Source organism: Fringilla coelebs (assembly GCF_963513975.1).
Source record: "Fringilla coelebs genome assembly, chromosome: 2".
In the NCBI taxonomy this organism is placed as follows: Eukaryota; Metazoa; Chordata; class Aves; order Passeriformes; family Fringillidae; genus Fringilla; species Fringilla coelebs.
The window spans coordinates 107,928,973-107,944,553 of NC_140029.1; the positions used below are offsets into that span (position 1 = coordinate 107,928,973).

At 40.0% G+C, this 15,581-nt stretch overlaps 1 protein-coding gene across 1 annotated transcript in view; it reads right to left on the reverse strand.

Moving 5' to 3' along the window:
• Nucleotides 1-390: 390 nt before the first annotated feature.
• ROBO1 (roundabout guidance receptor 1) overlaps nucleotides 391-15,581 on the reverse strand; it is a 289,474-nt gene continuing 274,283 nt past the window's right edge. Inside the window, exons 24-28 of the mRNA XM_084226959.1 lie at nucleotides 13,142-13,555; nucleotides 11,289-11,434; nucleotides 2,664-2,972; nucleotides 1,214-1,416; nucleotides 391-618 (exon numbers count right to left, since the gene is read on the reverse strand). Coding sequence (XP_084083085.1) covers nucleotides 604-618; nucleotides 1,214-1,416; nucleotides 2,664-2,972; nucleotides 11,289-11,434; nucleotides 13,142-13,555 — 1,087 coding nt within the window. The 3' untranslated portion in view covers nucleotides 391-603. The remainder of the gene's footprint in view (nucleotides 619-1,213; nucleotides 1,417-2,663; nucleotides 2,973-11,288; nucleotides 11,435-13,141; nucleotides 13,556-15,581) is intronic.

Genomic DNA, 15,581 nt, shown 5'->3' on the forward strand with positions numbered 1-15,581 from the left:
CAGGGGTTTAAAATGAGTACATATTTACAATAAGAGCCATCTTGTCCCAAATTAATTTTACGTTCATTTGTCAAACTGTATCACCTGCAAAAGGTTAGCAAGAGACCGGCAGACCATAGAGGAACCCCGAGAACCAGAGGATGCTGTGCACCACCTTCACCCTGGGGAGCCCTTTGGTCGCTGCCGCGTCCCTCGCGGTGTTACCGACTGGCTCACTGCAGAGCTGGCAGTGCACTGGGCACCGCCTCGCTGGGGAGAAACCTTGGAATCCCAGGCCCTGGAATTCCCTTCTGGTGTAATCCTGGAGCAGCAGCTGGCCCAAGCACCTCGAAGAGCAGCTTCCCTGCCTCCTGGGGCAGCGAAGGTGACGCGCTCGGCGTTACGGAATGGGCAAGGGCCGTTCCTAGTGAGGAGGGTTTACAAAGAAAGAGTAAAATAAAAACTAGCATTCTGATGGCATGAGGAAAAAGGAAAAATTGTACACTCTGATTGCACTGAACATTATTTCTGGCGTCAAACATCATCAGACTTGAGGCATCTTAAGTGATTTATTTTTTTTTCTGATTAGATTTTAAAAGCCTGTTACAGTACATGTCGTTGTCTTCAGCTTTCTGTTTCCTGTATTAAAAAAAGAGGATATGAATTACTACATGTTAACCTTCATCATTTAAAATTTGTTTTACATACTTAGATATTTTCTATCTTTAAATGATAATTACTACTTTACGTTAAGCACATCAGTGGGACAGTTGGCCACCCTTTCTACAATCAGTATTTAAATTGAATCAATATCATTAGGCACAAAAAGAAAGAAAAAAGTTTGCATCTTAGTATCTAATAAAATACAGAACGATAAACAGTCAAAAGATGTTAAAGGCAATGCCATGGTGTTCTTAGATGCTCTAGTTCTTTATTTTCAGTTTTGAAAGAATCTGGGTAAAGTGCTCTTCAAACTATTGTAATTCTGCAAGTCCTGTTCCATAAGTTTTACTGTGGTGATAATTACATTACACTATATATGACTTGTTTTTTATGTTTTGACACATTCCTGGTTTGTTTACTTGGATTGGGCATAACATTAATGAACAGATAAATGCACTAATTTTCTGGGACAGAAATATTTCTGATTTAAAAGTGGTTTTTCCTGGCATCTGTCTAAAAAAAACCAAACCAGCGTGATTTTAGTCATCTTCAGTATTACAAATGCAGTTACCTCCATTTCTTCTTCTTCTTCCTCTTCTCCTTGTTCATAGGCTCCCAGTACTTGCATTTCTGCAACATTCCTTCGGGCTAGATTTGCTTGATCTGCCCTCTGTCTGCCTCCTGACCCTCTTGATGACATGGAGCTGGAGGAGCTGGGATCTCTAGGATTATTTGATGTTGGAAACGTTGGTCTAGAATATGGCAGGATGTCCTCTGTATAATGAAATGTTTAACATTGTTATGTTTACTAGCCCAGAGACCCTGCAAACCTAAAATTTCTGCATGCTGTTGATTTACTTTTTATGGTTCTCAGGGGTTTAAAGTGATGCCTGACAAGAACATGAAATATGCTGCTTCCATAGCAGCATTATAGAAGCTTTCTCAAGGAAATTTATAGTCTTCACATAGTAATGTTCACTACAGAAAAACTAATTCATGATTAGTGTCCATTTCATTTCAATTTAGGATCCCTGGTCTATGTTCTACAGGAAAATGAAAAAAAAAAACCCAAACCCACCCCTTGTAGTATATATTTGATCTGACAGAGTAGGAGGAAATGAGAATACAAGTATGATACAAGGAACTCACTCCATGTAAATACTAGACCCTGCATTTCTCAGGCTGAATTTGAGACACAATCAGTAGCCATGCTTTAATATTTCACCACCATCCTCTATGGTACCATTCTAATAATTTTTCTCTACAGCAATCCACTGTAATTAAACTTGTATTCATGTGCCCACTTAACCATCTTAATACCCAAACACCCCTGATGTTGTCCCTGAATACCTGTAGGTAGAAAGGAACAGGCATTTGTATCAAGCTGAGCTCTTGGTGAACTCTTGGCATGTTCCATTAATTAGTAAACTTAACACTTTTCATACATAAGAGATTTCTGTGATCAGGTGTGGCTCATATAATGCTGTGTGGGTTATTTATAATTCATCCACAACTACTAGGGCTTCCTTACTCTTGAAACAGGACCAGGTATCATACTGGCACTTCTGTCCTCTAGAAATTGGCAAAATGGGCCAAGTGCAGATCCTTTGGTTGGAAAGTAAAGTTTCTGACTTACAGATCTACCGTCTGACTTCACTCAGCCTCCTAATAAACCAAATTTTAATTAGATACATTAAATATAAGTAGACTACAAGTGTATGGTAGGAGCAGGAATACTGATCCTTACAACTCCTGAGGAATATTTCTTTTCGGTTTCCTCAGCATTAGCTTGGAAATGGGAATAGATGATGGGTCTAAGGGTAGCAAAATAGAAAAAGAATGTTTTGTAAGCTTGTAGTAAGCTTGTCTTGCCCTAACAAGATCCTTCAGCGTGCCCCATATTAACACCACAGGTATATAAATGATGGCAACTCAGCAGCTCTAACCCCACACCACCAGCCTGCAGAGTTCCCAGTGACCAGCACCCAGCACTCCAGCCCGCCCAGGGCAGACAGAACGACCTTGGAGAAGATGACTTTTTGCTGGTGCGCCGTCCCGCTTTGGTGCTTTGCTGGCTCGCGGTTTGCCGTCGCCCGGCGGCTCCAGGGGCTCCCTGCGCTCCGCCGAGCCCGTCCGCAGGTCGGGATGCTGCCTGCCCTCCGCCCCGTCCCTGCCCTTGTAGCTGGCTCCCTTCCTGTCCGCCGATCTGTCCGTCCTGGCGTCCACGGAGGCCAGCTTGGGCAGCAGCACCGGCCGCACCTCCAGCTGCGCCTTGGACTGCGCCGTCGGGGACTTGATGGCCGGAGGGGGCACAGGAGGAGGGGGCAGATCTGGGGGGTGGAAAGAGAAGAGTAATTGCCATGGCCTCACTCACTAGTGAAATTAAGGAGTAATATTTGACTTTGAACTGAAGAAACAGATGCTCTTGTTTGCTTTCCGCCCTCCCTCTGCCCTCCTCTCTCCACCCCAAAAAGTATTATGTTACTGTTGAAATTGCTGATGGGTGTTTTTCCAGAAGCTTGAGCTTTGAAAACACAAAGGACGACCTCTCCCTGCCTTTTCAAATCACAATATTTTCTTAAAAATCATTACCAGAAACTGCAATAAACTTCAGGCACTTGGATATCAGTTATGGATACCAACAAAGAATTAAGGATAATAACATCTCCTTCCTGACATTTGTAATTGTTTGCTAAGTCCATTCAAAAACACAGCAGCTTGTGCTGCAATTGCTCAAGGTCTTCAGTGCAGTGAGCATTAAAGCAAATGAGCTGGGATGTAAGAATGTGTATCAGATGCATTGGTGACATATGTAAGGATAAACTATATGCATATATGCATTACTGCAGTCTTATTTAAAATAGTAGGCTACAATAAACACAGACATTCTTGAAGTCTCTGGTTATGTCATGACATTAAAAAAAAAGCACACTCAGTGAAGTAATAAGCTCTCAGAAAAAAACAAAAAAAGAAGAAAAGACACAAAGACTTCTGGATTTGTCTCTTGAAATTAGCCCAGCTTAAGGGGTTCTAAAATTCTGAACATTTTAAAATACTATTTATAAAGAACACACACTATTTACTTCATTATATTTTTCTACTCTTGCATTAGGACATAAAATATGTAAAATGTTCATCAGGATACAAGAGTGCTCTGTGGAATATTTACGTGAAGAAAAAAATATAGGAGTCAAGCAAGGAAGTGGCAATACAAAAGCAGTTCACAGTAAAGCTATAGGCACAATTCACATGGATTTAAGAGAACAACAGGTTAAAAAAGTGAGATGAGGTTAATATTCTCAAGGGAAATTGCTAGAAAAAACCAGTCACTATTAAAAATTGAAATGCCAGCATTTTGTAATAGTGTGCTTTCTACTTCCACAAAAATTAGGGAGCAGCTGTGTTTTTCAAACACCATCACTATATATACAGCTAATTCTATAGAATGTTTCATCTTAAATTTACCTAAATTGGGCCAAAAATAAAGGTAGCAATGCTGAGTAAGAAAAAGTAGATATCTAACATATACATGTAAGTTCAGATATGGCAGATGCCAGACATTTTTGAGAGGTTTTCCAGTGACACAAAGAATGAGTGACTTGATCCAGCCCTGTTGAAAGATGGAAGCAATGCAGAATTCAGTGCTCTGTGTAAGCTTACTGGGGACCATCCACCACACTCACCGGGTATCTTGGAATTATCCTTCACCTGTCTTAAACAAGACTAGAAGTTTTATCAATTGCCTGGACTGGAATGATGAGGAAGAAGGATGTCAAAAGGTATGGTTCATAAGACTGGACATACTTCAGGAAAATTATATCCTGCTGCAATAACTCTACTGTCTTGGTGGAAAAAAACCCCACAACAAATAAACAAAGCAAACAAACAGAAAATCCCAACAGGGTAGTTTGTTTGTTGAATATTAGCAGTTTTGGAGAGCAGCTAAAGGTAAACAATTGACTATTGAGACTTAATTTTGAGTATCTATGTAACACTCACTATTTGCAGGTACCTTTTAAGAAAAAGGACTGTCATTTTCAAAGCCTGAAAAGGCATAATGTAAGTGTGGATAAACTAAGCTTACAGCTGAATCAAAATGAAGGGGAGGTTTAGATTGGATATCAGGAAAAGGTTCTTCACCCAGAGAGAGGCTGGGCACTGGAACAGGCTCACAGGAAGGTGGTCACAGCACCAAACCTTACAACATACTTGGCAAGAAAGCTCAGAATCAGTTATGCTGCATTCCTTTGTTATCTGTAACTGTTAAACACGGTTTAGAGAGGTAACCTCTGCTCAGTACACAGCCTCAGCAGTGAAAGTCTGTAATTCCAGCCATCAGAGTAGCACTTAGACTGCCTTTTCTAAAAATGTCTACAAATGCTCTTTGGTGGCAGGTGAGGTCCTGCCACCAAAAAGCAAACCAAACTACTTTCACTGGGCTGCCCAGCTCTGTAGATGCAAATTTGAATTTCTCAATCACAAAGATCCACACCCACGTTATCTTGGGAATCAATACCTGCTGCAGAATGTGTTGTTCTGAAGAAGTATATAACCTCTTACAAATCAGCAATCGTGTGAAAATTCATGTGAAGTCTGCCTAAGATCCCAAAGTTGTATGTTATATGTTCCCTGAAAGCCCAGTGCATAAGTCTATGTCAATTCAGACTAAAGCTTATTGAGCACAAGAACCATTCTTACAAAGCAAGGCCGAAGATGGACCCCACTCCTCACAGAACACTTACAGAAATTACTGATAGCAATTACAGAACTTGGATTAAAAAAATAACACAAACTCCAAATTAGCCTGTGAAGATTTCCAACAATTCTTTCCTTCCTGAGAAAAACTTTATTCTCATGTATTGTCCTCCCTCAGGAGAGGACACACTGACTGAAAAGTGGATGAAGATATTCAAACTCAGAAGTGTAGACTTTTGGAACCAGTGCTTTTCTTTTAACACACTCTGGTCAGATTTGTCCTTATCTCAACCCTTGGGGGTGTGTGTTGGGCAACAAAAAAAGATTGTCAAGGTTTTAAGCCCAGCTGGAGAGGAGGAAATTCCTCTCAGCCGCTCACTCAACCTCCCACCTCTCTTCTCTCATCCCAGTGGAATGGGGAGGACAATCAAAGTAAAAGTTGTATGTTGAGCTAGGAGCAGTTTAATAATTGAAAAGTAAAATAATACAATAATGGTAAACAATAACAATAGTGAAAACAATGAGGGGAAAAATAAGTCATGCACAAGGCAGTTGCTCAGCGCCACTGGTCACCCAATTTGGTCACCATCCACTGACCAATCAATGCCAGACCCCCTTCCTGAACCCTTCTGGGTAAATCCCCAGTTTATATACTGGACACAATGTTCCATGGTGTGGACCATCCCTTGGGTCAGTTCAGGTCACCTGTCCCAGCTATGCTCCCTCCCAGTTTCTTCTGTGCACCTCCTCACTTGGCAGAGCATAAGACAAGAAAAAATAAAAGTCTTTGACTTAGGATAAACACACCTTAGTAAAAACCATCATCAACACCATTCTTATTCTGATCCAAAACAAAGCCCTGTAACAGCTGCTGGGAAGAAATTAACTCTACCCCAGCTGAAACCAGGACAATGCAATGTCTCGTGTGTCACATGCTCCACTCACTTTCTCTTCAATAAAGCACTGAATAGCACTTCTCTTTTACCTGCTGATGTAAAGGGAGTGTAGATATCCAACATCAGCCTTTTCAGCCTCCCTTGGAGCCAGTGTCCAGCAAGGTGCCACGGCTGAACAAATATGAAGGGAAGGAACATTCCTATGGCCTGTTAAATACAGCTTGGAACAAACTGCTTTGTTCAAGAATCCTATACAGCTACACAGAACAATGAACAAAGGGGTGTTGAATCTTTACTATGGAAAGGGAAGATGCACTGATATAATATATTTCATAAACTGGCAGCAGCTCTATAGTAGGTACAGTAATAACTAAAAAAAAGTGATATTTGCTTTCAAGAACATTTTTGCAACCTGCAGGGAAACTATAAAAATCTTCATTATAACACAGTGCTTCTGACTGAGAAGAATCCTTAACAGAGGGGAAAAAAAAAATCCTTTCAGAGGTCAACACTATTACACCCCTGTGGTATTTATTTTAACAGCTCAGATCACAGAGAAAATCCAGATTCAATCTGCCTCCTCGAGTACAAACCGGCACACTTCTTATTAAAATCAAAATGGAAGCTTCCATTGTAAGGAATAAAAATAAATCAGAAAGCAACATCAAACCAGTGTAAAGAACTCAGAAGTATTTGTTAAAGGTCAGCTGTGCTCACATGTTTCATTCATGTCTATGTATTACTGTTACCCTGCTTTCCCTGTAACTCAAACAATTAATGGATGCCATTTCATAGCTCAGCCTGCAGGAGAAACCTTCCATAGGTGTCTTTTGAAAGGAGAGATGATAATTTTCTAAATGAGAACACACACACGAACCATGGCATAAGCTAAACAGTGTTGAGGAAAAATAATCTGCTAAATTAGTTAAACACTAAAGTGGAGGAACCACAAATAAGCACAAGAAGATGAATTTTAAGTAGTGAGCAATGAGGGAATTAGGCTTCATTAGACAACTCTCACTTTTAAACTCTATCAAGCTTTTTTCATTCATACCCTGAAGGAAATAGCAGTTATAGATTTGATGCAATACTGAAGAAGACCCCTGGAAGTGTTCAAGGCAAGGCTGGATGGGGTTCTGAGAAACCTGGTCTAAGGTGTCCCTGGCCATGGCAGGGGGTTAAAACCACATAACCTTTGAGGTTCATTCCAGCCTAGGCCATTCTATCATTCTGTATGATACAAAGTGAATTTTTAGTCTATTTTATGTTCATGCTGGTCGGCAAAACTCAAGATTGTTCCTGACTTGAAAAAGCCTTAGACAGCATTTAAAATTTCCAGACACATCATAATCTGAGCTATTATTCATGTAGTGAAGTTGTTTTCATGCTTTGTCTCTCAAGAAACATGGCTCACACTGTACACAATAATTGAATGAACAAATTAATACACCAGAGCCCAATGTGATATATAAAAGCTGTGGCCTGTTGCCTTTTTTTTCCCCCTTTTATGTACATTTGCATAATTATCAAAACAATTTTCACTCTGCAAAACCTCCCTCAAGTAAAAAATTCTGTATTTAAAAAATATAATGGACTCAGAAGTAAGGACAAGAGGACAAAGCATCTGAAAAGAGGACAAACATCTGAAAATTATTATAATTCAGTAACAGGCTGATTTTTAGCAGAGTAAGAAATGCCCTTTTACTTATTTTGTACCTTGCTAAAATTTGCTTCATACAGAGGAGATTGTTTTGTACTGCACAGGCAGAGGGAGACAAAAGTACAAATGGTGTTGGCATGCATAAAGGCTTAACATTTCCAAGTGAAAATTCAAGGAATATTTGGCAGATGTTCAACTGCCTTTTGTGAGAAATTCAGCTGCCCTGACATCATGTCATTGGTAACACAGCTAAATAACTCAGTTACAGCCTCAGCCAGTTAGTTGCAAAACTGTTCAGTATTTTTTCCTCACTCAGAGATTTAAAGAAGAATCAGGATTTAAAATCTCATGTGAACTGTGAAAGGCATAATTTCTCTTGAAAGACCTACTGAATCAGAACAATGGCGAAGCACTTTTATCCTTTTTACCTAAATGCTTACAATTCTAGGATTTATAACAACTGATACATCAATTCAAGACAGTTCAGAGGAGAGTCTCCCATACGTAATTTTAGAAAAGACAAACGCATCCTTTTAAAGTTTAGTTCTCTAAATTAAATATGTAAGTAGGTCAGTCAAGGTTGAGAAGGAGGGTACATCTGCTAGTTGGTTCTTGTAATGCATTCCTAGTAAACTCTCCTAAAAGGCTAGATGAAGAGCAATTAAAAATTCATACATTTTAATCCTTACCACCTACTGTGCAAAGATTTTTAGCAACAAATATGAAGAACATTTCACTGCCCGGATGACTGTCAAGGAGCAAAACAAGTGAGCTGAAATTCCATCCCCCATTGAACTAATGCTCACAGAAAATACAAAATTGTTACTACTTGGACTGTGCAGAGTAGATCAGAGAGCACTCATTTAAAAACAGGTAGTGGTAGTAGGCCTTTTATTGCTACATTGGTAACAAACACACCTTCAGAAAGACCAACCTCTTTCACAGATTTGTCTGTATGATGAAAATAAAAAAGAGAATTTTGAAAGATTTATATATATTGCTGCTGATAATATTCCTGGAATTTTCAACTATCCATGAAAATCTTTAATTTATTTATATATCCTTCCTGTCAACTAATCACTTAAATTCTTCCTTACACTTGTATTTTGTAGAAGTATTAGCAACTACTAATTCAGGTAATTTGGGAATAGTAGAAAATTCTTTATATGCAATTCTTCAAAATTCCATTTTAGAGTCTGAGAAAGTAATGAAGGAATATATTTTTCTCTTTTTAGTATTTATTGAATGTTTCTGCTTTGTATTCCCCCACTACTACAAACACATTTATGTTTACTCATTATGAGGAAAAAAAGCAACTCTGTATCAGGCACTCCTTTATAAAAAAAGATAAATAATAGTCATCAAGCCAGTGCAAAAACCTAAGTATATCTCAGAAAGGTCAGTTGTGCTTAAATGTTTCATTCATGCATTCATACCACTTTTCTCCACCTAAGGAAAACAATTACTATATTTTACTTTATAGCTAATTCTAAAGGACCACAATATACTAGATGAGGCTATTAAAGTGAATGGTTAGAGTCCACAGTAAGGTTCCAAATAACACTTATGCAAATAGACTGAGGGGAAAAAATAATAATTAAAAAAATATCAAAACCAAAGAAGTCCTTCGACCTTTGAACTGGATTTTATTAGATCTGCAGGAATTAAAGCCATAATTTGCTATTCCCTGAATGACCACACTGTATTGCACTATAAAAGGACTAGTGGAAATTCTTACCTAATTAGAAAATATGCTGAAGTAAGCAGGTGCTACATAACACAAAACAAATATTGATCATGACTGTCAAATCTATATTGCAATATCTAATGACAATGGCTCTATGATTTAACTCTGTATAACTACTTTCACAAAAAACCGTCATCAAATACAGGCCCATCTCTTATTTATCCCCGTGTTAGAAGGAAATGGCCACATAAAACACCTTTATTTATTTATTTCTGATGTCCTAGCTATTGTGTTTGCATTGAGGCTTGATGCTCTGCCAATTATTCAGTTAAGAGCATTCTCTTCAAGAGAATAAAAGCTGATAAAATGTCAATAAAAATCCTGTGAAACGCCATTACAAGAGTCTCATAAACGTAACGTTTCTGGTGCAGTTTTGGGATTTACACCTTGTGTTGTCCTTTCACAGAAGCAAACACGCACAAAAGCACTGTAATAACCTCTTGAAATCAGATAATATTCCAACAGCTCAGTTTGGCTGACAGAAGGGGCCTGGGCACAAGCCAAGAGGCCCAGGTGCACTGTGTCATGCCAGCATTTAACGCAGCCTAATATCAGATAGATGCTACTGAGAGAAAATACTCCCAATAAAGTACAGATAATAGCACGGACAACCACTCATTGCTAAATTACTTCTGCTCATCGTGCTTTGAGCTTTGTATTAAATTTTTTCGTCAAGTGGCAGGAATCACAGGGAGAAGTGGTTCAAAACTCCCTTCTTGTAACCCTGGATAAGGATCTATAATATTAGCCTTTCATATGATAATGGCAAATGATGCCCCTCTTTGAAAAAATTCAGGCTGGTAATGAAAGTCCTAATCAGATTGTTGTTGCAGAGAAGCAGGAGGTGGGGAGCTCTGCCCTTCTCTCCTTTTCCCTTCCCTCCCCTCCCCTTCCCCCACATCTCCCTCCTGTTAGCAAATTCCGCAAACTTGACAAGATGGGTTAAGTCTTGGGGAATTTATCTTACATGAATTTCCAACAAAGCCCACGGATTGTTTCATACAACTGGAAGGCAGTGCTTTAATAAAAGCTGCACCACCTGAGGCATTTTCATTAAAGGCTCTCTCTAGACAACATCACAATGTTTGCATTATCATCCTACACCCCCAAGAGAATACAAGCACTACCTTTTCAGCAAGAGTTGATATTGTGTGTGAAGGCATGAGAGAAGATGATTAGATTTTGCTTTCACTCACAAAGTAACCGCTTGCAACAATGGTCAGGATTACAATTCACTGAATTTGTGCTGTCCACCATTTAAAGGGTGAATTGCTTTTTTTTCAGGAAAAGACACATTCTGAAGGTTTTAATAATCAGCCACGTGAACAAAGATTTTAATCCTAACCAAGCATTATTCTCAATGACTGTACTATTTAAGCTATCTGGGCTCCTAACTAATGACGGTAATTAGCCGATTAGGACACTATAGAAAACAGGTGCAAGGCTCTGGAGTGGCAGCATCAATGTACAGTATTAAGGAACTCTGGCATTTAAAACGATTAAACTGTTCAGCTTGTTTAGCAACAGGAAACACAGATCACTGAATTCTGAAACACAGCGTCATCTCTGCGGAAAAATTTCACGCGCACGCACTGAATGCGCATTCAGAAAGGTTCAGTGAGGCTTTCACCCGTTTCAGTGGACTCACCATCTGTGTAGACTTCTCTGCGCAGATGTCCTGGCTGGTGTTTTTGCTTTTTGGCAGGTCGGACCTTCTGTATTACAACAGCACTCATGTTGCTGTCGGTAGATACAGGGCTGGTGGGTCTGGGACAGTGCGATGCATGAAAATGTCTACGGCCTGCAAATGGTCACAGAAGAATAGCAGTTATTCTTCTTACCTAAAATAAAGACCTTTCATACTTTTTCTTTTCACATCAGAATGCTCTAGCTGTACAGCACCTAAAAATACACTGTTGGAACAATAGTGAAGCTCATCCAGTTTTAGAATGAGCTGTAACTAAATCGGAGCATTTGCTATCCTATCATTAGTCAGGCTGGCTTGGTTGCACAGAAATTATCCAGCTGCTTGGTAGCTGGTAGCTCCTGCCCCAGGAGCACGAAATCCATCAGCAGGCAAGCACAAGCAGGATTCCCACCCAGCCAGTTTCTGGAAAGAGCACAATGTTTCCCTTTCAGGTTCCCCCTCCCCTAGCTTGGGCCACACGAGGTCATCCCTGCCCTAAGCAGAGCAAGTCACCATCAGGTCTCGGGTACAGAAGTCCCCTCTGCCACTTTGAGTGAATTTTCAGGAATGCATTGAGGCTGGATGGCTGGCATTTTATCACAGATTATTTGCAGATAAGAAGTGTCATGTTTTTAGGACATGCAGTCAGGCACACATAATACCAATATATAAAAATCATTGCATAACATGAACTTAACTGTTGCAAAAATATTAGCAAACATATGTAAAAAGACCTTTTCTAAATATGTAAGTCTCTACACATATTTAGGAATTTATTTGTACAAAATGGATAAAATCCTGGCCCCGTGGGTATGAATGGGAGTTTTGCCACCTACTTCAATCGGTCAGGATTTCATCCAGAATTACTAAATTACCTCCCCTCTCACTCTTCATGATGAACAGCTGTGTTGAAATGAAACAAAGGACTGTTAACTGGGAGAGGATATCTGAAGTGGGAGGAAGGTTGAAAATCTGTGGAGTCAGGGTGGACACAGTTGTGACAGAGTACCTCTTCTGCAGGTCTGGCAGTTTAATAGGATTGATTGTCAAAACATTCATGGCACTGCCTGAAACCTGCATGCCAGCCTGCTGTATTCTTATTTTTAGATGAAGTATAACAACATCCATTTTGCCTAGTAAGGTTACTGTATATATCCACTGCTACTAGTACCCAGTATGTTGTAAAAAATGCAATATTTCAAATATCATGGTTTATATGTTCACTGGTGTTTCAGGAGAAAGGAAAAGTGAAAATGCAAACATATGCATAATGCTCTGCTGTGTATGCATAATCTATAATTTAAAATACAATTCGTAACAGCTATCAAAATATGAAACCAACACAAAGCCAGTTCATCCCAATAATAAAACAGTAAAAGCCTGAACAGAATACCTCAAAAAAAATCAAAATCGGGGAAAATATGAATCTAAAGGTTTATTATTTATTTGGACATTTCAAGAGAGAGGGAGTAAATCTTCTCTTGTGACTGAAACATTCTTCAGAGTAACTGAAAACACTGGCAGCCTTATACTGGGAAAAGATAGACTTCTGTAATCCTTTTTTTTTCGCCCCCCTCATTCAGTTCTGAGGACAAATCCACCAGCAGGGCTGGTGTTTGTCTGTGATCAGTGAGACCAAAGAACTAGGAACCACTTAGAGCAGCAATTTATTTGAGCTGTTTCACCAAAACTCCCGTCTCGCCTCTTCCTGACTTGTGAACACCCCAAGAAGAAGAGGAGTTCAGAAAGCGCCTGCGGACAGGCTTGTTTCACAGCGGCCCCATTTTTGGTTCTCCCGTGGAGCAGAGGAGCACTCACCTCCTGCTGCCTCGTGCATTTGCCTCCTGGCCACTTTGAGCCCGGCGTACTCGGCGGCCGCCGCGACGGCCTGTGCAAAATCGGCGTCGGTGAAGAAGGATCCGTCGGAGGAGCTGACGCTGGAGCGCCCGCTGGAGATGTTGTCTTCCTCAGAGGCCGAGCCCCAGCCATTGATCATGGACCCCGTCACAGAGCTCTCCAAATCGCCGACGCTGGAGGCGGGGGTCTGCTCCAGGCCGCGCAAAAGGAGCCTCCTGTTCTGCATCTTGGCGACCTCGATATCTGCCTCGTCCTCCTCCTCCTCCGGGGCGTCGGTATCCATGTCGGAGACCAGGGGCCCTGAGATGTATCCATAGGTGTGCGGTGGGGAGATGGGCCTTGGAGGGGGCGGAGGACTCACAGGTTGGCGTCTGCACAAAAACACAAGGGTGACAAGAATTGAAACCGCGTAACGAAGTCAGAGCAAACAGCAGATTGAGGAAAATAGTTTTTTTATTTCCCAGCAAGCTTGGCCGGCCTTTTTAAATCCACCTATTTCATATCTGAAACGCTCAGGTTTGTTTTTCTTGTTTATACTTTGGCTATAAATCAGAACTGAATGCTATGTAGCTTGAAATCTATCACAAAGAAGTCTGATTTTTTGATACAGTTCCTATGTCACTGACTTTAAGGTTCATTTTCCCTAAATAACTCATGTAGAGCTAAGCAAAGAGCTGGTTACAGATCATGTGGCTATTAAAAAATTATTTGTGCACCCTTGAGAGTATAAGCAAAAGAAATAACTGTAAACAAATAGCTTGAAACTATCAATGCCAAAGATGCAACTATCCAAATAGATTACTCCATTAATATTATCTTCCCTCCACCCACCCTGGTGATTCAGAAAGATATGAAAAGAGAGACTGCAACTTCATTATTTTTTAAATTGACCTAGGTGATGAAATAAAAGAATTTTCTACCATACTGTTAGTTCTAGGCCTTAGGGGTACCAACATGCATACATATGTATACGGTAACTAATTTTGATCTTAATTTGTCAGTAATGGCATCTTCAGCTTAAGGAGGCAGAGTATATCAGATCAATGTTCAAGATTACTTAATACTGCACTCAGAAGTTCCAGGTAGCAACATTGTCAACAGTTCTTCCTGGGGTCACAGACACACTCTTTAAGTGCCATTTGTCTGGCAGTAAAACACACTTTCTGCAGTAATGGTTCTCCCATTCTCTGCTGGCTCACCAGGAATTTCTACTGCATTCTGCTTTGAAAAAAAGTTAAAAGTAATTTTCCTTTCTCATCTTTATCCTCTTATTATCTCATTGAGAAATGGTGACTCTCATGGTTAAATCAACTCTTTTGTATGGGTGACATGCAATTTTGGTGGATTTTTAAAAATTTAATAAATGGGAATGTATGTTAATTCTATGCTAGCATGGAAAGACCTATGACTCTATAGGAAGAGACAACTGGATCCTCCCTGGACTACATCATTACTGTTTGTCACTTGCTGCATCAAGTACTGAACAGAATGAAAAATAGGGATAAATATCCAATAATCATTTTATAACAGCACCCCCAAGTCCCAGAAGCTGTTACTGCCTGTAATCTGTACCTGCTTTGACTGGAGACCTTGCCCAATAAAGTCTTATGGCCTTAATTTAAAGCTCTTGTGACAAATGTCCTTGTGATATATTTGTCTATTCTCTCAGTTTTGGTATTAGAAGGCAGGCAACTGGTTACAAAATATGTTAGGGTTCTTGAAAATGCAGTTAGGCTGCCAACCTTTAGGGATAGGCTAATTGAGAGCAGCTGGTTCACGGGCATACAGAATTAACAATATTTCTTTCCCTTTATCTGATGCAGGTTCTTGCTTTCACAGTGACATTGTCTCCTATCTCAGCTCTGGGTTCAACATGATACCACCTGCTAGCCCACTAAATCTTTAGCTTTTTTCTTTGCTTTTTGACTCTTCCAGACCACAGGTTTGTATTCAGTTTGCTATATTTCCAGCAAGCTCGCCAGACAGAGAAATATTAGAGTACACCCTCACCACCAGAATCCTATTCTAGATGCCTGCTTCTGACTAGCAAACAAAGTAACACCCAGCAGAACTATGAGTAAAGCTAATAAAAAGTAGGACAAACAGCACTTAAGGCTGTTTATTTTCACTACACACCATTTACCATTTCACTGTACACTGCTTACAAAACACCCAAAATCAATGTGGAGGGCACCACTTGGAGTATATTTTTAGTTTGAGAGTATTGCCACACCACATTCAAACAGGACCCCACCCATCCAGAACAGGTTACAGCTGCTGAGCACAGGACACCCAATTTCTCAACAGCTGCTGGGTCATATCAACACCAGCAGATGGAACAGGTAGCCAGCCAATAAACAGAATTATATGACTACTTTTAAACTGATGAGGTGGATG